The 25,203-nt window shown below is 41.9% G+C and overlaps 1 protein-coding gene across 2 annotated transcripts; it reads right to left on the bottom strand.

Moving 5' to 3' along the window:
- Window positions 1-824: 824 nt before the first annotated feature.
- On the bottom strand, window positions 825-24,917 carry PODN (podocan). 2 transcript variants are annotated; one of them, XM_041483013.1, is made up of 11 exons: window positions 24,640-24,917; window positions 21,029-21,273; window positions 19,406-19,499; window positions 17,781-17,845; window positions 13,602-13,711; window positions 11,298-11,454; window positions 9,733-9,848; window positions 7,227-7,884; window positions 4,783-4,931; window positions 2,956-3,172; window positions 825-1,872 (listed from the first exon to the last, which is right to left on the bottom strand). In XM_041483013.1, the coding sequence occupies exons 2-10, from the start codon at window positions 21,266-21,268 to the stop codon at window positions 2,989-2,991; spliced, it is 1,773 nt and encodes a 590-aa protein (XP_041338947.1). In that variant the 5' UTR covers window positions 21,269-21,273; window positions 24,640-24,917; the 3' UTR covers window positions 825-1,872; window positions 2,956-2,988. The 2 variants fall into 2 exon arrangements, with proteins under 2 accessions (XP_041338947.1, XP_041338946.1); XM_041483012.1 differs by lacking the exon at window positions 24,640-24,917 and adding an exon at window positions 23,662-24,625.
- Window positions 24,918-25,203: the final 286 nt, after the last annotated feature.

The raw sequence follows: 25,203 nt of genomic DNA, 5'->3' as shown, positions 1-25,203 counted from the left end.
CTTCACCTTTATGCTATGTGCACCTTAAACTGTAGGTGAGTCTCCTTTGGCAAAGGCTGCTGCTTGCTCAAGAAGCTTAACAGTGCATGTGTCATCCTGACATTTTGGGCCTGATTCTACAGGTGCTAAAATGAACCTTCACTCCTGCACTCACTGCGTCAGACTCTCAAGGGATTCAAAGAAGTCTGAGGCACCTGACTTTTCATAGAATCTTAATCCAAGGGACAGAAATTTGAAGACAATAGAACAGTTCTCCTTAAAAGTATACAAATCTGCATATTCTCAGCTTGTTCAGGAGTTTAATAAATTGGTCTTTTTCACAGAAGACTGGCAGAACTTCCACTGGAAGTTTGCTGGAGATGGCTAATTGACCTGAGCTGTAGACATTCTGTAGACATTTTACATAGAAATCTATCCCAGCAGTCAGTTGGAAGGATATTTTATTGCTCAGCTGTATAGCTGATATTCAAAAATGTGTGGGTTTTGCAATTTCTGGGGCCAAGCTTTTACTTCTTCAGGAAGCAATATTTCCTTCTATGATTAATGAGTGTGTTGAATTGTCTAAGGTAGGAAACAACAGCTTGAAATTACTGTCATGAGCTATGGGAAACAAAAGGGAGAGTGTGGAACTAGATCTCCAGCAGGAAAACAGCTGGTAAAAAATTAAGCCAACTGTGTTTCCAAGTCAATCCTGGAATGCAGTATGCAAAACAACATGTGTTCAATCAGAAATCCTCAAAAGAAAAGACCATTTCGTCAAGCAGATTAGCTGCCTCAGATGAAGGACATTATAAGCAGCTGAGAAACTTGTACCTCTGTAGGTCTTCTTTTCCTTGATTTCCTTATTTTCTATGATTCCAACAGGAGCTGAGAGCATTCAGCATCATAAAATAGGGGAAGCTTTAAGGGAGTATGACAGCAGGTACTGTCTCCAGTCTTGAACGAAACAAATTTCTTTTGATACTTAATGGTTTTCTCCTAAGACAGCCCACACTCACTAATCTCTTCTACACCATTAGTCTCACTCCTGCCTCTTGGTGGGAAAAAGAAACTGCAGAAAATTCTACCACATCCATTAAACTTCATCCTGTCATTCCATCCTCTGATCACACCTTTGGAGACATTCCTAACTGCCCCATGGGCAAACAGCAAGACAGAAACTTTACCAAAGCTCTGGAAGGCAGACATAGAGATTTTATATATGCATTTATATATATATATATATATATATATATTCACAAGAGCAATTGTTTTATCTTAAAACCTTTCTAAACCAGAATATACTGCAGGTTTTGGCAGTAGAGATAAAATATTACGGGATCCAGCCTTATTTTGTTTTTCTCATCCAAATATACACATTGTTATAACAGAGAAATAATTGCATCCAGAATTATTACTGCTGCTTGATGACCAAATGCCTCATACACTGCTCTGCACATGAAACTACTGCAGATATTCATCTGGCCAAGAACAGCTTCTTTTGGGTGGAGGAAAATAAAAGAGGCATAAACATGGTTCACTTAAAATGCAGTGACAAAAATGGCATTTGAAGGCCTGTGTTCAAAACAGTCCCATATTGTTATTACAGATGGAAACAGTGAGGGAAGAGAAACAGAAGAAACAAAAGCCAGCTTTTGTGAGTTCCAGAGCAATCCCTTATGATCCTGGGTCTTGTATAAGATGATTTGGAAGCTTTGGAAAGGCATTCAGGGTCTCTCCCTGAATAAGGCACTGAAACACACTGTCTTCCATGAGCCTGGCCCAGTGCCACGACAGTTTCTGCATAATTCATTGCACATTTTGCTAAGTGTTCTCTGTATATCTATATAGATGTATACACATAGACATATATGAATTTTTCCATATGTTTTCCTGCAAAATAGAAAATAAAATAAAATAAAATAAGTTACATAATGGAATACAGAATTCAGAATAAGACAAACATAGTACCTGTTGACATGTCACATGTACCCCAAAACTAAACCAGAGAGGCGTTGATTTTGAAAGTACCCTAAGTCTGTAGATATAAATTATTTCTTGTTTAACACAGTTTTCATATAACCCAGCCAGGAGGGCTAATGTTTGACTTCCCGAGTACCTTCTGCCCTTTTCAAGCCCCATCATCTTTTAAGCTTATTAGCACTATTCCTAGCAATTCCTTGTGTCATTCTCAGTAACAATATGTTGATTAGGGACAAAACTATTTTTTCCCCACCCTTAGGTCTCCAGAAGCAAAGAGCAATCCTGAACCTCATAATCTTTGAACATAAGATGCTTAAGAGATGTAGTAAATAGATCACTATTCTTATGAAAAGAATGCATATTCTTCAAGTGTCATTGTCCCTGTATCTTTTTTTCTGCAGTTGAAAAGAGATTCAAGTAGAGATGCTATTCTTTCCATAAGAAATACATAAAGTATAGCATTATTTTTCCCCTCCGAGTGATCAGTGATTTAAACACTGCTTGAGACAGAGTTTGTAATCTAATGACACATTTAACAGACACCAATGGGTCTAATCTTACTTTAATTTGTCTAATTTTTAATCTATTTTCATCTCACGTCTTCTGAATCAGCAAGCTTCACAGTTTGTTCTTTGTTTTCCTTTTGAAGTAATTGCTTAAAAGTATTATGAAATACCTTTGCATTTTTTGTTGTCAGAATTAGTGAACAAGGAGCTGAATCTTTAAATACTGTGTCTGCTCTGGCTATGAAAAAAGCCAATAAGAACAGTCCATCAAGAGGTCTGATAAAACAGATATATCATGTTTCATTTTACAAAATATTGTATTTTCAACCCTTTTTGATTTGTGATTCCCCGTCAAGCTTCAGTGGAAGTCTTTAAGTTCAGGGTTCAGATACTCATTTGTTATGCTTCAATCACGTGTGTAAATTGGAATTATTTACACTAGAGTCTGAAAACTGGGGCCTTGATTTAACTCAACTACAGCTGTTACCTCCCACATGATGGGATTGTGTGAGTTCACATTTTATCTCAGTTCTTCTTCTTCTTCTTCTTCTTCCTCTTCCTCTTCTTCCATTTCCTCTTCTGAGCCATCCTTATTCTTTGAACTGTTGCTGAATTCAAGGTTCCCTTCAATATCCAGTACCTGTAAATGCTTCAGGTTTTGGAAGGTACTTTCTTTCAGTGCTCCAACTGCAATCTTATTAAACCTTAAACAAACAAAAAGGCACTCCTGTTAAAATAAACCCATTTTTATATACAACACTGAAATTAGGGGACTAAGAGGAAACCATTCTGCAGCTACTCTACACTGACCCAAGTTACTCTAAGTTTACACTGACTCAAAACAGCACTCTAGAAGTGCTGACTCCTCTGGATGGGGGAAGAAAAAAAATCAGAATATTGGAATTCCTCCCCCACAAATTCTTTCTCTTGCTGTTCTCCTTTTTCCTTCCCAGAGAGGAAAAGCATCTGCTTCACAGCCCATATTTTAAAGTATAACTGATTTTTCATAAAATTCTGTGTCATTCCTTGACAGTTTAATTCTTCACCTACTAAACTCAAAACAAAGTAACCCTTTAAAGACAAAGCAGTCATTTTTCAGCTGTTATTTGCATTTCCAGGAATACAAGTAAACTAATCTGCAGTTTATGAACCTGTCATATATACTGGTCTGTTACTTTTGAACATGCTTAGAACTGTATTCTGTGTACACTTCCATATGTATATTATTGTTTCACAGCACTGCAGTGATTAATGGCCTCCCATTAAAAATACGACTGAGCTTGGGTGGAGTTGCCTCCTGAATATGTTAGCAAAACTGTTTTGCAAATTCCTTTTTTCTTTATATAGAAATATAGAATGTGGGATGTGGTTTCTGGTTCACATCCAAGCATTCACTAAAATCTCATAAATGTGAGCAGCTGAATAGACAGACTGCTCTAATTTACACCAGACTTTGTAATTTTATTTGCTTGGTATGGGATCATTCATCCATAAAGGTATGCTCCAGAACTGTTCAGAACTACAGGGCAGTTTAGCTGCATATAGTCAGAATAAGACCATATTTAGTCTTCTGCAATCTAGACTTTCTGAACACAGCCATTTGATCAGCTTAATAATATATTAAGGAATTCATAAATTATTTCTAATTAATATTTTCAATAATATTCCTTCAGATTAAAACTGAATATATTACAGGCACAGATTCCCTTCTTGTGCTAGAAACCTCTGCTTCAGTCAGTTGTTACTGTGAGTTTACATTACATGTAAAAAAGGTCAATATCTGTCATCTACAAAAACAAAGTCCTCATCCAACTGACAGTGGGAGAGAATCCAGCAAAGCCCCTAAACTGGGTTACATAACTGTCACAGTTGTAACTTGTCACTTGTTTCTGACAAAGCTGTCAAGGGAATGCACACAACTCCAAGATTAGTCACACACACCTCACTGGAAGGGGATTTTGTCAAAATCCAGGGCCAACAGACACAGGCAAAGCTGCACTTCTACAAGGGGACTGTAAACTTTTGGCTCACAGCTGAATATTGGAATATGACATCAGGTTAAACATTAATTGCCCAGAATTACTGGCATGCCCAGTCTAATAAGCATAGAAAAGTCAAGCTCTCTAAAAAGAGCTTATTATGTGTATCCATGTAGTTTCTGAGCAGATAAATATAGTTTTGTCACACATTAGTATAAACTAAATATGCTTGTTCAGAAAGCAAGGATTTTAAATACTTTCTAAAAAGTAAGTAATTATAAAGTAGATGAAGAAGGAAAAAAATCTTGAGTGTTGAAGTGGAAGCTTAACCTTACCTGAGGTAAATCCCCTTTATTTTGGGTGTGGATTCAAAAGCATTCTCTGAAACCGTTGTGATCTTGTTGTTCTGGAGATACAGATATTCCAGAGATTCTGGCAGGCCTAATGGAATAGATGTCAGTTGGTTGCCAGCCATGTCTAGTGACTGCAAGGAAGAGACAACAAGGGGTCAAATAACTGAATTTAAATATTAGAAACACTCCAGAAAGAGATTTAAGTTCGAAGTTATATTTATTATAGAATAAATTAATTTAATCTACCTCTAATTTGCAGCAAGGTAAGTGTGGCCAAGACAATTCTAGTCTCTTACACTCCTATGGAGCATCCTGATTTCACATGATATGTCATGCTGGTTTGTTTCAGAGTTCCACCATTTCTTTATCTCTGTCTCCAGGCATTAGCCCATGTCTGTTTAAGTAAATTAAAAACAGGCTGGGTTTCAGATATGCAGAATTCCTTGGCATCTGCTACTGCAAACACTTTGCTGGCTAAGGATGGTGATAGGTACAGTTATACATAAAACCATCTGGAAATATTCTAACATGGAGAATGTATGAAGACAGCAGGACTAAAGGTCATGGTCGTTTCTCAGATTAATTTTATGCAAGAATATTGATAAATGGAAACGTTTTGTAATCCTGTATTGTAGTATTTTCATAGCACCAACCTGACACTATTTATCCACTACTCAAAGCCACACTTCTGCAAACAATTGTCCTCATTCCAGTGTTTTTATTCCTCACATAATGCCAGTCTGGAAAACAATTATCATAGAACCATTGAATTGTTTAGGTTGGAAAAAAGTTTTAAGATCATTGACTCCAACTGTTAACCCAGTACTGCCAAGTCCATTATGTAAATGTCTTGCTTTGCAGTTGCAGAGTCTCCAGTGATTTCCATGGAAACAGTGTGGACTGAAGCATTTACTAAGTATATGCATAATCAGGATCTTTATGGAGGGTTATTTGCCAAATTCACTCCAGTGCAACAACTCAGAAACCAACTGCGCAGTTAAGCACTTAATAATAAAAAAGATTCAGCGGGAAACAACCAACAAGAAGTAACTCTGTTCCAAAGAAAAGCAACAGCCATAAATGCCCCATTACTCCAGCAGAACTTTAGGTCTGTGCTATTATCTGAACCCTGTTTAGTGGGAGTGGGGTTTGCTCTGGGGATGGCCAATGGTGGAGTCAGCAACACCTCTGGCTTTACACCGACTGCAAGGGAGGGAGAGCAGAACAAAAGTTCCACATAATTGTGAATCAGGACCTTTGAGAAGGAAAGCTTGTCATTCCAACCAGCAACTCCAGCTGCCCAGCAGGGATCATGACCCATTTTTGTTTGAAAATAAAACAACCTACATTTTATTAAGGTACTGCAAAAATCCAATCCCAGCCGTCTGTAATTTTTCAGCAGCATTTTCCTTCCAGACTGCTTTGCATGTTAAATATATTTGCTCACACACATATCAGCGAGGCACCAAACAAATACAAAAGGTATTATTAAAGCCAGGGACCAAATCTGCAGCTGATGCAAACAGCTCTGCAGACACTGTTGCTGCATTGCTGACTGACATTAACTGAGAAACAAGCTATTGGTTATTCTCAGACATAACGAAAGGGAAACGTTCCTATAGATTAACGTCAGGATTGTCTGAAAACACACTGGGGGCCAGTGTGACATATGCTGCATGTCCTTATCCCTGATCTGCTCTGAGATGTGCACACTTTGCCTGTGCAGTGACCTGACCATATGCCCCCTCCATGGCTGCTGAATGACACAGGCAATACCTTTCACTGCAGGAAAGGGGCCGTTGCCTAAAAGGAAATGCAGACAAATCCTTCAGCCGGCGTAACAATTCTGAAAGGTCATTTTGCTCAGCACAAATGTGATTGTTCCTGCCTGCCTTATGGTTTGTGTTTAACTTTCTCCAACAATTAAGCAAATGAGAAGACTGCTGATTGAATCCAGACTCCGAGCTGCTCCCCAGGTGCCTTAGCCAGCTGAGCTGCTAAATCCTACAGCTTGGCTTGTCTGACTATAAGCTGATGTGGGGGCTTTGAGAATTAAGAGTGTTTTTGTTTATGCATTCCTTCCTCCTGCTGTCTCTATTCAGAGCTGATTTTAAATCTTTTGGGAGACGAGCTATTTGAAAGGCCTGATTTCAGTTTTAATGACAACATTTGCTGATGTTTTTCTGAAAATATAGGACAGTGTCAGGATTCAGAAACAAAGCTGGACTGGCCAGCAGTGGAAGGTACTCACCTCTGGCACAACAGCACACCATTTCTACTCTAGAAACAGAGTGTGTAGCACTTAAAATACAACCCCAAAACACGAGGACCAAGCACATTTAGTATTGCTGCTACATAATTTGATTTAGGCATACAGATGAGGATATCAACATCATTAAAACAATTAGAGAAGGTGATGTTTCTACCTGAAGACTGCTGAGTTCTCTCCATGCTCTTGAATAAATTGAATTTACTTTCAGTTTATTGTTGCTCAAATACAGTTCCCTCAGTTTTGTCATCCCAGATAAAGTCCCTTTTGGGATGATGCTTATCTCATTCTCCTTCAGCTTCAAAACCTGCAAGTTCTTTGGAAAGCCATAAGGCACCGTGTGGAGATTGTTTCCAGAAAGATCCAGGGACTTCAGTTGCCGCAGTTTACGGAAGGCCTCCCGATGGATCTGGGAACTTGTGAGCTTGTTGTAGCTCAGGTTCAGCTCTTCAAGGAAGTAAGTGGTAGCAAAGTCATTCCTGTTAATCTCTGAGATCTGGTTATGAAGGATCATCAGTGTCTTCACTCGCCGGGGCAGCCCGCTGGGGATCCTTTCCAGCATGTTGTTGTACAGGTGGACAGTGTGCAGCTTCTTTAAGCCCTGGAAGGCTAAGGGGTGAATACCTCGGGCTTTTAATTTGTTATTATGGAGCAGAAGGTACTCCAGGTTCTTAATTTGGGTCAAGACATCTCTGTCAATCACCTTAATTGCATTCTTCTCCAGGTGGAGGAGGACGATGTTTCGAGGTAAACCACTTGGTATTTGTGAGAGGTTATTGCTGGACAAATCCAGATATTCAAGACTAGACAATTTCCTTGGGAAAGCAGGAAAGAAAACACTTTGATTCTGCAAGGTGAAACAATAACCAGCTTGCTCAAAGATTTTGCAATCTTTGCTTTAGAGCCTTTTTACCCAGCACAGCTCCCACTACTGACTGCCCTTTTCTGACTTGTCATATGAGTGATGTGGACACCAAAACAGGGAGCTCCCATATTGCCATCAGGGATTAGGACTTGGCACTGCCACTGCTCCCCAGTCACACCAGCAAGAGAACATGCCAGTGTCCACAGACACCCAAACTGTCACTGAGCTGAGGCCTGAGATCAGTTGTGCAGTCCCAGATAGCAACATATGAGCAATTGCAGTGAACAAATACCACAAGGAAGATGCCATGGGAGCACCACCAGAACACAGAGTTTAGCTCTCAGTTTCACAGAAACAAAGCCTGAGCATGAGTAATTTCTGTTTCTCTTAAAGTATTTGCTGAAAGTGAAAGGCAGGTCTGCTTTCTAGATGATGAAATGTTACTTTTATGAAAAGCAGAAATGCTAACTTAGTGTCCTAGGCTAAGGTAGTGAACTTCTCGTGACCCTCCAGTATTATGGAAGTGAGTCAGGGCTAGAGCTGCTTTGTGTAAGCTACTGAATCTGGATTCCACGGTCTCAGTTGAAGCTAAATTAAATCCTCAGACCAGCCACTTATAACCAACTGGATGTGGATCAATGGTTGTTCCACAGCCAGGACTGAGGAACCCTGTATTCCCTTGTATTTCAAGGCAGTTTCTCAGTTCAAATTAGAGTTTTAATCTGCTTGACACGACATAACCCACTGCAGATGACCAGAGAGTTTTCAGGAAACAGGAGGGCTAATGTGTTACAGACATTACTTACTGGTTACTACACTGCTGCTCCAGCTATCCAAGCATGCTCTGAATAAACAAATATAATCTTTAGGTAAAATGCTCCACTGCTGCCATTTGAAAGGTTTCCCCAGGATGGGAATATCTTAACAGAAATTATATGTCCAACATGACCTGGAGGTGGACTCATACAGATATAGTAACTGACTAAGGGAGGTTTCTGGGAATGGGAAATGGAAAAGAAAAGCACAGTTTGGTACATTTTTGTGTCTAGAGATCAGGAGGGTTTACAGAACTAAATTATGGGCAGGACCAATTGTGTGGTCTGGATTTTCATGTAGAACAAAGACAGCATTCCGTGTAAGCAGAGAAAAAAATTGTTAAACTTTTGTAGTGCTAAGTCCCAGGCTAAATCTAGGACAGCCAAAGGCTATTTCTGTTGCACCAGTTGGTAGGAAAGCTTTTGCAGCCATCTGGCTCTTGAGCAGCACCACTGCAGCCCTGCCTGCTCCAGCACCCACCTGCACTGGGGTACAGCTGGGCATGGGGAATTCACAGCTGTGTATCTGGGGCTGCTTTCAAGCCATTTCCACAGAAACCCACAAGTGGCTCCAGGGAAGATGAAGGTCTGGCTTTAATGCCCAGTGAAGTGCCCTAGAAACTGGAAAGTCACAGGTAACCTCACTTTTGACTGTTTTCAGAGAACAGAGAGTAGCTTTCAATGTTGTTCTACGTGGCTGTTCCCAGAAGGGACTTAGTACCTGGTGTGAGTGGGTCTGTGACAGGCAGGGAGTGGTGCAGTCTAATGTTCAGTGTTCTGTCTTTTGTATAAAACAATTCTGCAACCACTCACCCAGACCTTTGCTCTTGAATGGCAGCATCTGCATCTCAGCAGTGAAATGCATAACACCATCCAGCTTTCAATAACTTTACTTTCTACTGTGTTCTTTGTTCAGTAGATGCAGGACTGTCCCAGAGGGGGCAGACAGACACAGAGGTACACAGTGCACATCTCAGTCTCACCAGAAAGTTTCGTTGTCCATTCCCTCATTAGACAAGTAGTTATTCTGCAAATACAGCTCCCGCAGACCAGCAAGCTCACTGAAGGCTCCTTTGGGAATCTTCTCCAGCTTGTTGCTCTAGAGTCACCAGAAGCACAAAGCACAGTATTTGGCATGAATCAACACATTTGGGTTCTGTTCAACTAGCATAGGCAATTAAACTTCAGAAGGGCTAGACATAAAATATTTAGGGGGCATTATAATGTCTGTGATGGACAGACTGGACCAGATTCATTTGTCAACCAATATAAAGTAGAAACCAACACAGACAAATTTGGCTGTCTCAATAAATAGTAAAAGAAAAAAATCACATCTAAAATGCATCTGTCAGATATTTTTGGTCCACTTTTGTCTGCCTCTCATTTCTCATTGTCCTGGTTTTTCCCAGTCCAAATATCAAGTTAAATATTACTACTGACAGATTGTGCACTTGCAAATAAAACACTCATTTCTCTGCTCATCTCCTCTGTCCTTAGCACAGCTGGGGACAGCAGGGAAGGAGACAAGTTCAAAGTGTAATCCTCACAGTGTGAGAACCCTTTGGGAGATAATGATTATCTGTAAGTGTTGAAAAAATGCAGGGGACAAATAAGTTCATATTTTGGAGAGAAATTCCAGCAATTTAAAGGACTGGACTGGTTGCATTTACTTTTATTCAAGCTAGAGAAGCCTGGTCTCTAAAAGACTTTAACAGGAATTCTGGTGAAACCTTCAAGGGAAAAGAGAGCTGGGAGGCAGCACAGAGCTGCCTCAGTCCAGGGCTGATAACAGACTCCGGTCTCTGCACGTCCAAGGAGCTGTCAACACTCAGAGCAAGCAGACCCAGGACCCCCCACCGCTGTGGCTCTCCCATTGCTGAGGCTCAGATCTCCAGCTCAGACATGATGAAGCGTTTTTATCAGAATCAGATGACATGGAATTAAAAATGCTGGAGAGTAGTTAACAGCACAACTCTGCTCTTGCACTATGGCTGGAAGAGTTGTAGTAATAGAGAATGCCTGATCCAAACTGAATTGCCAGCTCAGTAGCAAGCAGCAGCCACTGATGGTGGGAAGCAGTGGTCTGTGTGAAATGAGTCAGTGAGCAAAGCCAGTACAGAGTGGGTAAGCAGCTGTCAGGACAAGTGGCATTAGTGGCAAACTTAACTGGGAGGTCATGGAGGCACGTCCATGGAATGATGCACTTCCTGCTCTAATATGTATTAATATCGTTCTGTGCAGGGAGGAGACCAACAATGCAACCACACAGGGATTTGCAATACAATTTCTGTGTTTGATTCTGCAAACAAAGAAAGGCATTTCTGCCGCCTGTGAGCATTCTGGTGATTTGCAAAAACACACTATTGCTTATGGACAAAAAAGGAAGGAGATGGGATAGCTACTGTTAAGAATGCAGCAGGCAAGGCTTAAAGTGGGCCTGGGGATGTTTCCAGGGGCACTGGGATGTCTTGGCTGTGTGGTGTGAAACCCACACAAATACAGTATTTTGTCACAATCCTAAAAGATTACAAAATGTTGTTGCCATTACCTGTAAGTGTAGTTTATATAGTGCTGGAGGGAGATTCTTTGGAACATACTTCAAGAAATTGCTGGACATGATGAGTATCTCCACATTATTGGAGCCATTGAACATATTATCAGGTAACCCAGCATCTGAAAGTTTGTTGTTATGAAGATACACAGATCTGTTGGAAGGAAGCAAAAGATGAAGTTCAACAGATAAGCAGATCTGGAGTTTTTGTTTACTGAGAGAAAGCTTAGTTTAAAACTTAATTTCAAACTAATCTTCTTTCCTTGAGATAATTAGATTTGTTTTTAAAATGTGCCTTTTAATTTAGCAAGGGATACAGATGTAAAACCAAATGGTCAGCCCAATACTCTCTCAAATTAGGACTATTCAAAATCCAAACCTGCACATGAATACAAATTTCACAAGTGGCCTCAACTTCTTTACAAGAAACTGAGTGCAAGTCTGGGACTGTGCAGCACTTAGAAACACAGAATGTCAGTGTGGGGGCCCTACTCAGAGGGTTAGAATTCATCTGTTTTTAACAGATATGGCCCCAATTTTAACTTCTATTTGGAACTGAGTCTGGACTGCTTAGGCTTACAAAATCAGCCTGGAGGTCTCATAAGAAAGGATCATCTCTTAACCTTCCATTCTTTCTGCTCCCATGAAGGCTGGAAACACCCCAGGAAACCGTTTCTCTCCTACTCCTAGAACTCAGAATAGGATACTGACAGAAAGACAACAGATTTACTCAGTCTGGCAGACTTTTCTCTTTTCTGTGCTTTGGTTTTTAATGAGCCATTGGGATTGAGAGACAGAGTTTCTTACTTTTCCTTTTCCTTACACAGGTTTCAATTCTGTACAAAGCAATGTACTTCTATGAAGTTATTCCTCCTTTTCACTGGCTTAACTGCTAAATTAATTCATTTTACTTCTTTTTAACAAAAGAAATTATAGGCTTTTAGTGACTTTGATTACCTCTTCCTTTTCTGTGTTTACCCCCAGATAAATTTGTAGAGAGAGGTTAAAAATGCAAAAGTGTCAAAGTGAGCTTTTTTAACTTGTTCTTGGATTCTCTACCAGTAGCAGAGAACTTGGCAACATCCTTCTGGAAGGAAGGAAAGGCTGAGTATGGAAATACAATTGTGTGATCACACACTCCAGGGAGTTCAGAGCTACACTGGAAGTATTGTTTACCCTGCATGGTCAGCTGTACTTTTAACTCACAAATATTTGCCTTTCTGAAAAATTTACTCTCCAAATAATCAGTCTGAGATCGTGAACTCTGCTGGGGGCAAAAAAAACAACTGAAACAACTGTGTTGGGATTTTATATGAGGAACCTTGGAAATCAATTAGCTCTTATTCTGATTAAAATTTGTGGTTGTATAGAAGAGTGTGAAAATCGTTTCAGAAGAGTCAATAATTTTAATATGGGATCAAAACACAGCAGCATCTCCACCTGAGATTAAGGAAGAAAACAACAATTAATCTATCTTCTTTCATATGAGATACTGCCAGAAATCTGTGAGTGACTCAGCCCTTTCAGCTTCCAAGAGCCTGAGAGACTAAAGGCCCAGGAAGTGCAGAGCAGCTCCAGCTCTCAGTGAATTCAGGGGAATGGAGAGTTCTTCAGTTCATCACAAGGCTGGGCTGCAGCTGGGTCAGCTGTAATTAACTGCTTCCAAACCTGGCTGCACAAATTGCTCCCAACAGTTTGGGATGTCTTTGCAGGATCTGGATGGTGCAGTGTATGGATGCTGCAGATCACTCAAGACCCATTCAGAAAAACCCACACCTCACAGGAGGGGGTCTGTGTGCCTCTGAGTTTGACATGGATGTGCTGCTATCAATCCAGATGAGAAAATCACAGCCTGAACCTAGCAGAGACCTTTGTCAGCAGATCTGGAGTATGAACCCCTTCTGAAGGTGCTGAAGTGCTTACCTTGAATAGAACTGAGTTACACTGCACTGAGTATTGTCCTGTCCACCTGATTTTACTTTTAAAAATGAACATTCTATAATAAAACTAGAGATTTCCAGACAGCTAATCTCCATTTTGAGAAACTTAATTGCTCTTTTCAACTCAAATACACAAATAAAATGGGGACAACTTCATTTGACATTTGCAGAAGTGTCTGGCAGCAAGCAAAAGACCTTGGAATGTGTTTGTTTGATCTTTCATGCTGAGAATAACAAACAGCTTCTTTCCAAAAACACGAGTAGGTAATAATATAGTTTAGCCAGATATTTTCTTATCAACCACCAACTGCATCCAAGCAGTGGCAGAACACCAGTATTGTTTTACTTCCCAGTTCCTTACCTCAAGTTTGGTTTCTGTCCAAATGTGAGCCCATATATCTTAGTGAGATAATTGGCTGCAAAATCTGCACTGATCAAGGTATTTGGTAGGAATTTTGGAGCCACTGTTAGCTGTAAAAGAAACATACATGGGAGGTCCAATGAAATGTAGCAAATATTTTAACCAAGTATTAGAGCAGCAGCAAAACACTTTCAAATTTATCTTCCCTAAACAGGCAAAGATAAATTAAACTGAATGTAGATTTCATGAACAAAAACAAATTGTCCTCACTCACTAATCTCTCCAGGAAGGAGACGGACTTTTGCTCTAAGATATGAAAATGTTTGTTTTGGTTGGAAGGGTCCTGTCTCTTTTTGGTGAAAGAAATCAAGAAATTGTTATTCAGAGAGCAAACACTTTGCTTATTATTGTTCCTAATTCCTCAGCCCGCTGTGCCAAAAAAACTCCAACCCCCCTCACAGTGACCTACTGCTCATTCTCTTACAAAAGTGTGTTGTGGATGGGAGGTGTCACTTCACACATCTGCTCCACTGCAGCCATTTATGATGATCTCTGAAGTGGGGATTCAGGCTCCCAAAGAACAAGGACACTTCTGAGCCAAATGATGGAATATTGAATGGTACTTCAAAGCAAAGGGTACAGTAATACCTTGTTCAATAAACCAGTGATGCATCAGGAAGAACAGAAAGGCGCTGTCCTCAAAACTTCAGAGCTGAAAACAGGTATAGGATTGAATGTGTTGCTCTTGTTGCTGTTTTATCAGTGATTTTAAAAGCTAACCCTAGAAATGCCTGCATCTGAACAAATTGGTGGAGTGAAAAGCAATGATCAAAAAAAGCTCCGTTTTGGAGAGCATCCAGGTGATACAATAGCCAGGTTCACTGAGTGGCTGTTAATAACAAAGTCATTCACCACAAACCAAGAAGACAGGTTACAATCCAGGCTGGATGGAGGACAGTTTTCTGTCCTCCCAGAAGCTTTATGCATTAAGATAAAGCCCTTGGGAAAAAAAAAAAAATTTAACACAATGCTGTAGCAGATGACCCTTGAGTAGAGAAGACACTGAATTGCAGTCAGCAGGTGCAGCCACCCCGGTTACAGGTGTTCACTGCAGTACTAATGAGACCACTCTGTTTTATGTCCACTCCAAAGGGAGATACTGAATTCTTTGAGATCAGGAGGGGAAACTGGGGCAATGGAAGGGATCTGCCTTCTAGCCTGAAGTTCATGGAATCTGTAATCTTCCTCACAGCTCTGTTGTGTGAAACAGAACCTGGTTCTTTCAGCCTACAAAGCACAGCAAGACTCACATAATGAGAAACCATATTTTTCTAACTTTTATTACCATAAAACTGCAGTGGGTTATGAATAATAGTGTAAAACCAAAAATATCTAAGATATGAACACTTTATGAAAGAAGAGACACTTTATTGGAGAACTGCCTAACCCAAGCCTTAAACTATGTCTAAAGGCTGCCTACACCCCTCTCTGCTGGTATGTTGAGAGTGCATTGATGAACTCCATCCATGAACTTCCAACTTACTGCACTCATAAAATGGTCTTTTTTTTTTTAATGAATACATTATTTACTGTTTTCATTTTCAGCTGTCCCAAAACCTCCATCCTTAGCCTGTCTTAAACATTTGTGTGTCACAAACACACAAAAAGATCTTTCCCACAAATCACACTCCTATCAGCATTCCCAGATGGTTTGTGAGCACTGGAATGAGCCATTCTGCATATTCCTGCAGTTGCTCTTGGCTTTGGTGGTAATCTCTCACCTCCTGATCTGGGAGATATGATTTCGGGGGGCTGGATAAAAGCACTCATCTCTGACTGAGAAGGTCTGACAGTGCCTCAGAAAGAAATAAGTCTCTGCCATGATGTAACACTGACAATTCAGACACAGGAAACAATCATTTTCATACACAGTGGTACATTAAAACTTTTCTCCAGTCAATTAGGTCATAACTTTTGTACAAAGCAAAGGGCATGGCTCAGACATGTGAAATGAGACACATCAGAACCACAAGAAAGAGGAAAGAGAAAAAGAAGTTTAATCCAAAAAGAGTTTTCACTTGCTCAGAATTTTGCTTTGGCATTTCAGCACTTGGTCATGAGACTGATTTTCACTGATTACCTTCTTGAAGGATTCATGCTGGATTGTTTTAAGTGTTAGCAAAAATAAAGTTGACTTGAATAGCTTTGTCTAATTTATTGCCTAACAAGAAGCAATCTGCAATTTTCTTTCAACTTTCCTGCTGCACCTTCCTTTCCATATGACAGAGTGTTTCTCCACTGTTAACTAATTAATTCAAAAGGTTAATACAAAAGTCATTACCAGATTTAAATTGTTTGGATTTTTCTTGCTTGGATGAAGCTTTGATAAAAACAGAAGTGCTAGACTGAGGTGAATCCCATATCACTTTGAGGATATGGGGAAATATAAACCTTCTGTCATCAAAATCACCTGCTTATAGTCAATAATGACAGCTCAGGATCAGGTCTATCATTTGGTGGAACAATTTCTCTCATTAACAAGGTTTACTGTGCACTCTATTTGAGAAACACAAAACATGAGAGTGGAGAGAAAAATTGGAAACTACTGCAGCCACTCTTTACTTGAAATACTTGTTACTCACAGGCCACAGAAGGCTTTTAGTCTCTTACTTTTCTTTTCTCTGACCAACTGTGCCAGTTTAATGAAAGATGATTTAGCTACATCTGACGGGATCACAATGGAAGATAAAGCAGCATTAAGATAATCCATAAAACAAGAAGCAAACTACCAGCAAATCCCTGCTCTCCTCCAGACACCACAGTAACTTGATCCCCAGTGTTTCCTGCTGCAGAGGAGATGCAGTTTGAAGCCAATCTGGTTTGTCCTGGCTTGTGATTTATAAAGAAATGTGTTATTTTTGCGGGTCCACAACTTCTCACTATAACTACTTGTGACATTCGCTGATGTTTGCAATTTCTTTTGGGATTCTTTTCTCTCTGCAGCAAAGCCAGAAAAACCAAGCACTTTGTTGTGTTACACAGGGAAAATCAGAGTGCTAGGTTCTGGAATATTAGTCACAGTCTGGCTTGTTCCTTTTTATGGAGTTATTAACTGCCAAGATTGTTACATGGAAATGGTGCTTGAAAGAGAGAAAAGAACACAATGTTACTGTACTTAGGAATGGGTTCTATTCTCAATCACTCCATACAGAAATGTATGGAGTGATTCTGGATGTGTCTTGGCCTGACTGAAACCTGAATGTGGCCACATGTATTTAATCAGAACATCAAATAGTACCAGATTTTAAGAGGATAATAAAATATATATACAGACATGCAGAGAGAGAGAGAGAGTGGGATGGAAGGGCAAGATTTTTGTAGACAAAGAAGCTCTGCCTGATGTTTTAACTTATATTTTTCTGTGGGTCCTAATTTCTTCTGTAGCAAATATTTGTGGACAACCACTGGGAATAAAGGAAGCCATAACAGGAACCACCCAGATGCAAGGGTATATTAGAAGCTATTTAATTTCCTTGCTAGCTTTGGCAGGAAAGATGTGCTTCTGTCAATACATCCAACGTGGGTCACAATAGGAAAGCACCTGGGATCTTCTCCATCAAAAGAAGAAATACAGCTCCTACCACTGCAGCTAAAAGAATAAATTAATGACTGGCACAGTTTCACTGTGTGGGGTATCCTCCCCATATTCAACCTAATAAGAATGAGAGTCAGGGAAAACTGGATAGCATTTTACAGATCTTGATGATTCAAACACAGGGAGTAGGATGTGTTTTTTCACAAATTTTTCAACCTGCCTCATCTGATAAGGCAGCATTTCACATAATTTCCCCACATACAGGCATGAAACAAATCTGCATGCAGCTGATCCAAAGCCTACTGAAGACAATGGTAATTTATGCATGCAGGGGCTTTCTGTACCTCCCCACACAAGGGAATCTTTTCACCAGGTGCACAAATAAACAAGTGTTCAAAATATACCTGCATGTGTAGCCTCTAAACTTCACATACTGTTTTGACCTTAGATGAACCTGCATTAGAATATCACTTTAGGACAGTTTTACTTATGTAGTATATACATTTTAAAAGAATGACAACTTGCTCAATTAATTTTCAGAACCCAATTAGAAAAGAGCTCTGAAAGGCTTTAGAGCCTCTTACCTTATTGTTTGCCAGGTACAGGTAATTCAGGTTCTCCAGATGCTCAAATGCTTCCTCTGGCAACCCTTAAAAACAGGAATAACTAATCAGTGACATCAGCACCTTACTGCCTTTCTGAGTGAACATACCAGAGGGCAGCTTTCCCTCTCAGTATCTTCCATGTGAGATTGAGACACTTTTTATAGCCACTGAAACAATCTGATTGAGACCTATTGATATATGTATTTTTTTATTGGAAAAAGAAAAAACAAATCCACAAACCAAATCAAACAATACACACTTGTTAAGAGCAATGGAGGACTATTTAAAATCCTGATCACACAAGGCTTGTGGCCAAGCCCACTGGCAGGTGTCAGGTACAGGGCTGTGCAGATCTGCTCTATGGCTGATTGTCAGTGCTTGGAGCAACAACGCTTTCTGAGAACCTTCTCCTGTAATTTGCATAAGATTCTGCAAGTCTTTTTTCTTGCAAGGGTATAATCTGAGGTTGCTTGATCAGATCAACCTGATGTATGACTATATTGCTAAAATAACCTGCATGTCACAACCCTTCTCTTGCTCTGCTCCTCCACAATTCAGGTATCCAAACAGTAACCAGCTCAGAGAGCTGGTCCAACTCAGGGCTTATCCTCCCCCAATAATTATTAATTTTCAGCTGAGTCACTCCACATCCAGCTGATCACACAAGCACAATTGCTGTCACAAGGGAAAGCCTGCAAGAAACACTTTCACCTGGCAATTGTCAAAGACAAAGCTATTTTCCACGTCCAAACACATTGGAAACTCAAGGCTGCACTGAAGCTTGTGAAAGAAAACATGAAGGCCCAAAGGTAATAATGGCAAAGGCTGGATATAATAAGCACAGCTTTCCCTATGCTATGTAAGATTGCTGTGCCTTAGGGCCTATGTATAATATACCCACATTCTCAGTAAATTTTGTTCTCTATCATTTCAGTAAAGATAAAAAGAGCATTCAGATCAAGTGGATAACACATAAATTAATAACAATTACATCTTTTGTATCCCATATCCTCCTCTCTTACTGTTTACTCCAATTCCTCTGTTTCTTTTACTTTCCTCACTAAACCCCTTGTTAATTTTCTCTAATAAGCATGAGACTGAACAAGCAAAACCTGCCTATGAAAATCAAAATGGTTTGAGAAGGGTAGAAATGTCCTTATTTGCAATATACATATAAATTCATACCAAATTTGACACGGACAAAACTGGACCAAACTGCCCTGACTGACTAGACTGAACTAAACAAGGTCATTCAGGAGGAAATCATTCAGCATGTGGACGTTTCTGGTTCTCAAGTGCATTGCATGGAAGTGCCTGTGGGACCAGAGGGAGTTTCCTGGATGAGGAGATCTCACGCCACAGTACACGAGCTGCTGCCAGGTCTCCTCCACTGGTTCAGCAGGGCTGCATTCCTCCACACTGAGTATTGTGTTTCAGATGATAAAGTGTCTCCATGCTCTGTGTGATGGCCAGAGGAGTGAGGCTCACAGCAAACCACTCCAACCAAGCAATCCATCACCCTGGCTTTCCTTATCAGCTGTCACTGTCCTCATTGCATAAGCTGGTGCTCTGGAGGCACAGGCTCTGTCCACCCCATGGCTCACCTTTTGAAGTCAGCCTGTTGTTTTGCAAATTGAGAGTTTCCAGTCTATAAAGACGAGCAAGCTCTTCTGGAAAGATTTCTTCTATTTGGTTATTCTAAGAAAATGGAGAGTATTAATCATCAACAAAGTAATTCAAAAAGGATCCCAGTAAACCCAGACTGTGAACTTCAATAAAATCTGGAAGTGAACCCACCATGTCAAATCCTTGTCAAGACTTCTCTCATAATGAGCCAAACTCAGATTTCAAACCCAAAACATCCAAACCCAGGAGTATTTGAAAGCCCAACTTCTGCTCATCCCCAGGAATATCCAGCTTATGCAGCAGTAGCACACAAAGAGTGTGATTATGCCTGGCAAGGCCCACAGTCCATCTGCCACAGCCAAACCTTGTAGCTGCAGCAAAGCATTAGTTACAAGGTTGGCACAGTGGATTTCCAAGCTCATGGCTTCTGTTATTCATGGGTTGTTTTAAAAGCCACTGGTCACGGGCAGGGAGTGTCAAACCAGGCTCACTTGCACTGGTTGTGCTGTCAGGGGTGACTGCCGTCAGATTTTCATTAACATGCTGACTAACATTCCAGCCAGTAAAGTTTTAGCTTTAGCATCCAGGGGACCAGTCAAGGACCCACTGCCCTGGAAGCCAGGCCAGTGCACAGAAAGTGACAGCTGCAGCTCCAAAAAGCTTCTTTTCTTTTGGTAGCAGAGGCAGGAGTCATGGCTAACACACGCCTGGGACAGATCTGCTGAGGACAGTGCCAGCTTACATTACAGTTTTTTTAACTGAAAAGCTCTAAAAAAAAATCTGCATTTCATCCATTGGGCAGAACTGACAGATGGGAACAATAAACCAAAAGCAGCTGGTGAAGGGCCAGGCATTGAAAACCTCAGCCACTGCCATTGCTCCGAGGAGGCACAGCCACAGGGCTGACATGCTCTGGCCTTTCAGGTGTCAGAGCACTGGCAGGGAAAGGACACCTGCTCAAATGCAGGCCACAGGGATCAATCAACAAGAGCAGTGCATAGAAACCTGCTGACAGTCTAGGACATGCTGATTCTTCTTCCTGAAGCTGGAATCTCACATCTTATATGTCTTTTTCATGACAAGACATGAGGTGTCTGAAGCAGGACCGCTTGCTGTAGACATGCCACTCAGGGTGATGGGTGGCACGGGCCATGTCACAACCTGCTCCTTGCTGAGCCCATGTGCTGCAGGGAGAGGTGGGACAATGGGGGACATGGGCTGGCCCTGCCTCTGGACTGGCTCACTGTGTCTGAACTAACACACCGTGCTGCCCAAAGAATTCTCTGTCATTTAGCCCACCTTCTTCAAAGACACCTCAAATGGAAGGGCTCCACCAGAAATTTGGGCTGGCCAAAGGAGAAACAAGAAATTGTTAGTTTGGACAAAAATTTTCTCATGGAGCTGTGAGAGCATGTGGAGCTCTTTTTCCCCTCCCTGGATGTGAGGGGAGAGCATGCCGATAACCAGGTGCACTCGTCGAGCTCGGGAGCCGGGCCTGCTGCACCTGCTGCTCCCGGCGGGAGCCGAGGAGGGGCTGAGGGAAGGAGCCGGGGTTCAGGGGCGGAATGAGGGCACGGGGGGGAGATGGATCGCGCCCTTACCTGGAGGGAGAGATGGTTGGTCAGCTCGGGCAGCAGCAGCGGGAACTCCTTGAGGTCGATGCCCCCGCAGTCCACGACGCCCTCCTGGGTGCAGCCGCAGTCGCGGGGGCAGCCGGGGCCGGGCCCGGGCCGCCGCCGCTCCGGGCCGCCCTCGGCGAAGTCGCTGTCGGCGGCGCAGCCCAGGGCCAGCAGCGCCGGGAGCCCCAGCAGCGCCAGCAGCGCCCGGCCGCCGGCGGGCATCGCCCCTGCGGGCCGGACAGCGGGTCAGCCCCGCGGGGCAGCGCTGGTGCGGCCCGGCCGACCCCCAACCCCGGCCCGGCCGGGGCCAGCCCCACCGCCGCCTTCCCGCTCTCCCGGGGCGCTTTCGCGGCCCCTCTGGGGACTGCGCTGCCCAGCCAGTGGGTCCCGGGTGCAGCCGGCGGCCCGGCAGCATCCCCCGCACCGGCCCCGACTCCCCGAGTTATTTATTGCTTTTTTCATATTGAGAAACGCCAGACGATCCCACAGATGTAGGGAAGAGGTTGTGCAATGTTAGTTCAATGTGGTTGTCTGTCGTACCGTTCCTCACAGTTTTGCATAGGAAGAAACTCTTCTCGTTATTTAAACATAGAGGCTGGTCAGGAGTGACTCTCAGAGGGGCTGCTACGCGTGCATCGAACAGTAACAAAACCTTCAGCTACTGAAAACAGAACGGGCTTCCTATGGATTTTGGACAGTGCTGATCTGAACCTAAGACACTTGGCCAATGTTCAGCTTTTATCTTTCTGGCAGCAGGTTAAAATAATCCAAACAGAAGTTGAGTATCTACAGGAGCAGCCAGCTGGCCCTAACCCAGCCCCCTCGGTCCCACTTGCTGCCCTTCTCAGATTTCACACATAAAGGTTTGCAGTCAGGGCTGGTTATGGCTTGTCATTTACCCTCTCAGCTATTATTTTCACAGAAGAATTTGACAGCAATGAGAAAGACTTAGGCTGATCTTTTGAGGTGAAAAGGCACAATGCATTAATGACCTTATCAAATAAATACTCTCTTCACCTCTGCTAACCCAGATTCCTTGTTTGCATCAGAAACAAGAACCCCACAGAACCAGACTGGCAGCTGTCAGAACTGTGTGTCTCCATTTACATCCACTCACAAGTCTTTGCAGCTTTGCACCAGGAGCTCTCACAGAGAGCTGGGATGCTTGGGAAGCATTGGAGACATCCTGCTCTCAGTCACAGCCATTAAAGTCTTAAATAATTTTTTTAAACACTGACTTGTACTTGAAGAAATGGGAGCAAGTGGGACTACAGGGCAGAGCATCCCAAAACATGGATGCTGGTTTTGCTTTAGTCCTGTCTTTGCTACAAACATGCTGGGTAGATGATTTTAAGAATTTATCATTGTGTGCTTGATCTCTCTTTCCCCTACTCCACTATTTTACAGCTTCCACATCTGTAATAGCTGAATATAATTAAATTCATCTCTTTTACAGAACTTTCCTTGTATGGCAGATATTAACACTGAGACCAAAACTGGCCATATGAGTATGCCAGTATAACAGTAGATTAGTAAAATCCTTAGTATTTGTGACCTAATCTCAGAAAATATTTCAGAAATCTTAGAGAAAATCATCTCAGAAAGTATTTCAGATCTTTAAGAAAGTATTTTTCCTATATAACAGCTCACCCTTACAGATACTTGCCAAAGAAACTATAGACAGAAAACCTTGCATGTATAGGTATCAATCAGCTCTGCTGTAACAGTATCAACACTGTTCCCATAGCACAGTTACATTGTGGTTTTTCTTGGGCTCTCTACATTGGCAACATGCCAGCTTTCCCACATCTGTTGCTGAAAAGATGCTAGAAAATTAACATGAAATGTTCTATCTATTGCACACTAAGATTTTGGGGCAATCTCACCCCCTTATCGATATGCAAGTGTCTGCTGAAATGCCTTTGGAGGGAATGCTGCTCTAGCACAGGGAGACACTTTGGATAGAGGAACATCTGTGTACATCTGGAGTGCAGGCAGTAAAACCAGGCATGATGGTGATTTTCTTTTAGTTCAAAGAAAGGCTGAAATAACTCACTCCACTTCAACTCATTCCCATGGGCCTGATTCAAAGCCCTGTTAAGAAAGATTTTAAAGGAGTAGCTCAAAACCCACTAGAAAGAGTCAGTCCCCTTCCCTTGCTGTAGGTGGGCTTTGGAGCAGGTCCTGCCACCCAAAGACTGAAGTGACACTGAAACCAACTCAGGGGTTTCTGTGGCTGCATCTTTCTGTCCAGCTGATACCTGCACTTCAGTGCCTCACAGCACGAGAGTGCTACAAAAGGCACAGTCTCAAGAGGTAAACTGAAGTTTCAGGAGTTACTGAATGCTTCTCAGTGATCACAGTGCCCCCAAGAAACAACAGAATCACTTTCAAAATATCTTATCTCTGTTACCTATTATTCCCCACACACATTCTCACAGGACACACACACACAGATGGAAAAACATCCACTGAAGGAGAGGATTCTCCTTCAAAATCAACAGGTTAACTGAATTTGTTACACTGAGTATCCTTGCTAAAAGCTGCAGCTGAAAGGCAGGCTGCTGCTGCAGGTTGTCTGACAAGCCAGCTTTTAAAAAAATAGAAAAACTCACCTTTGCTGTCAGAAATGAGATGAATGGAGAAGAACATTTCTCTTGCCCCCACTGGCTCTCTCAGCTCATGCCATGTCAGTAACATGCACTGAGCTCAGAGTGAGTCTCTCCTTTCCAAGCCAGATCCTTTCCAGATGTGAGCAGCAGAACTGGAGAGAGTAACAGGCAACCCTCTACCAGTGAGAGCTTCCTGCACTTCCCAGCGAAATCGGAGAGGAATTTTCCAAAGTCACCATATAGGAAAATGTGAGTAGGAAAGAGGAAGCAGCTATGGCCTGAATATAAAGACTTGGGAAATAAACAATCTCCCGTTACTTTTGTCAACACAGTTTGCAAGATCTGTGAGTGAAGCCAAAAGCCAGCATGCAGGAATTGGCAGAAGAGAGGCAGAGACAGTTTGTGCTTCTGCATTTCACTGCAGGACACTGGAGCTGCACCGTTACTACATCTTTGAGTTTAGCTGCATTCAACCAAATCTGAATTCCAGGTGGGAATGTCCTCCCATTCTCTGGGGGTCTGGTTTAAATTAGCTAGGAACAGATAGATCAGCAGTTTTTCCTGCATTTTATCTCCTTCCCCTTTAACTCTCCCTCCTTTTCAACACATTAACTGATCTTCAGGGACCAGGGATCAATAGGCTGAAACTACAAATGTCTTACAGGTAAAGTCCCCAAATTTGCTGTGACACTCCATCCACTCAATCTCTTCTTTACCTTCTATGCCCTGCATTGCAGCACTTACATCAGAACTTTTCACCACTTACACACACACACAGACACAGACACTCAGCCCAGAAGCCTCACATTTCTTATTTCCCCATTCTTGGTGAAAGAGCAGGAACACACAGTTGATAACAGTATGCTCCAAGTGCAGCAATATTCCCGAGAAACCAACACAGCTTTTTTTCCCTGACATCAGTTACTATATTAAATACAAAGCCACCTGTTTATGAGTGCCCCACAGTGGTCCATACAGTACCTCCACAAAACCTGCAGAAGATCTGTCCTCACCAACAACACAACCTTCTTGCTGAACTCCAAAGAAGGAACACTGACTCTTTCCTCTCCACTCCAGCTGAACTAAAGTCTAAAGCAATTAAGTTACTTCCTCCCTCTCTTCATCCAGGCTTATATCAACTGGAACTGATCCCCCTGTGTGCCACGTGGAAGTTTGAAAAGTTAGAGTGGGAAGTGTGTTTTTACTGAAACCAAAATAAAAACAAAACAAAGCTGGCTGCTTTTTCCTGGTGACTCAGAGCTCCAGGACACATTTGCCTGCTACCCTTTCTGTATTACAATACCCCGAGTCCATACAACAAAATGTGCACTTTTTTTTCAGGGAGGAGGAGTAGGGGGATTACCTCACTCACTATGGAGGCTAGAGCAGGCCACAAGGGAGAGGAAGTGACCAGCATTCAACCTTCCCCAAAAGTGCATTTTTATCTGTGTTTTTGCTATAGAAGTATAGTAATTTGTTGTCAGGTAGCATCTAGAGGAAGTACAGGGCATTATAAAAAGAGGGGCATTGTGCCTCCTTTAGTGG

This window comes from Pyrgilauda ruficollis, unplaced genomic scaffold, assembly GCF_017590135.1.
Source record: "Pyrgilauda ruficollis isolate IOZ18807 unplaced genomic scaffold, ASM1759013v1 scaffold6, whole genome shotgun sequence".
Classification (NCBI taxonomy): Eukaryota; Metazoa; Chordata; class Aves; order Passeriformes; family Passeridae; genus Pyrgilauda; species Pyrgilauda ruficollis.
Note: the sequence above shows the minus strand (reverse complement) of the source record. Positions and strands in the feature narration are given on the sequence as shown.

What these genes read in the sequence shown, in the direction of transcription:
- PODN (XM_041483012.1), bottom strand. Translation starts at nt 23,746, where the DNA reads ATGTTACTGACATGGCATGAGCTGAGAGAGCCAGTGGGGGCAAGAGAA. An exon ending in TGTACCTGGCAAACAATAAG is followed by an intron (nt 13,712 to 17,780) that starts GTAAGAGGCTCT and finishes TTTCTTTTACAG; the next exon opens with CTAACAGTGGCTCCAAAATT. An exon ending in ATGGACAACGAAACTTTCTG is followed by an intron (nt 7,885 to 9,732) that starts GTGAGACTGAGA and finishes TGCTTTCCCAAG; the next exon opens with GAAATTGTCTAGTCTTGAAT.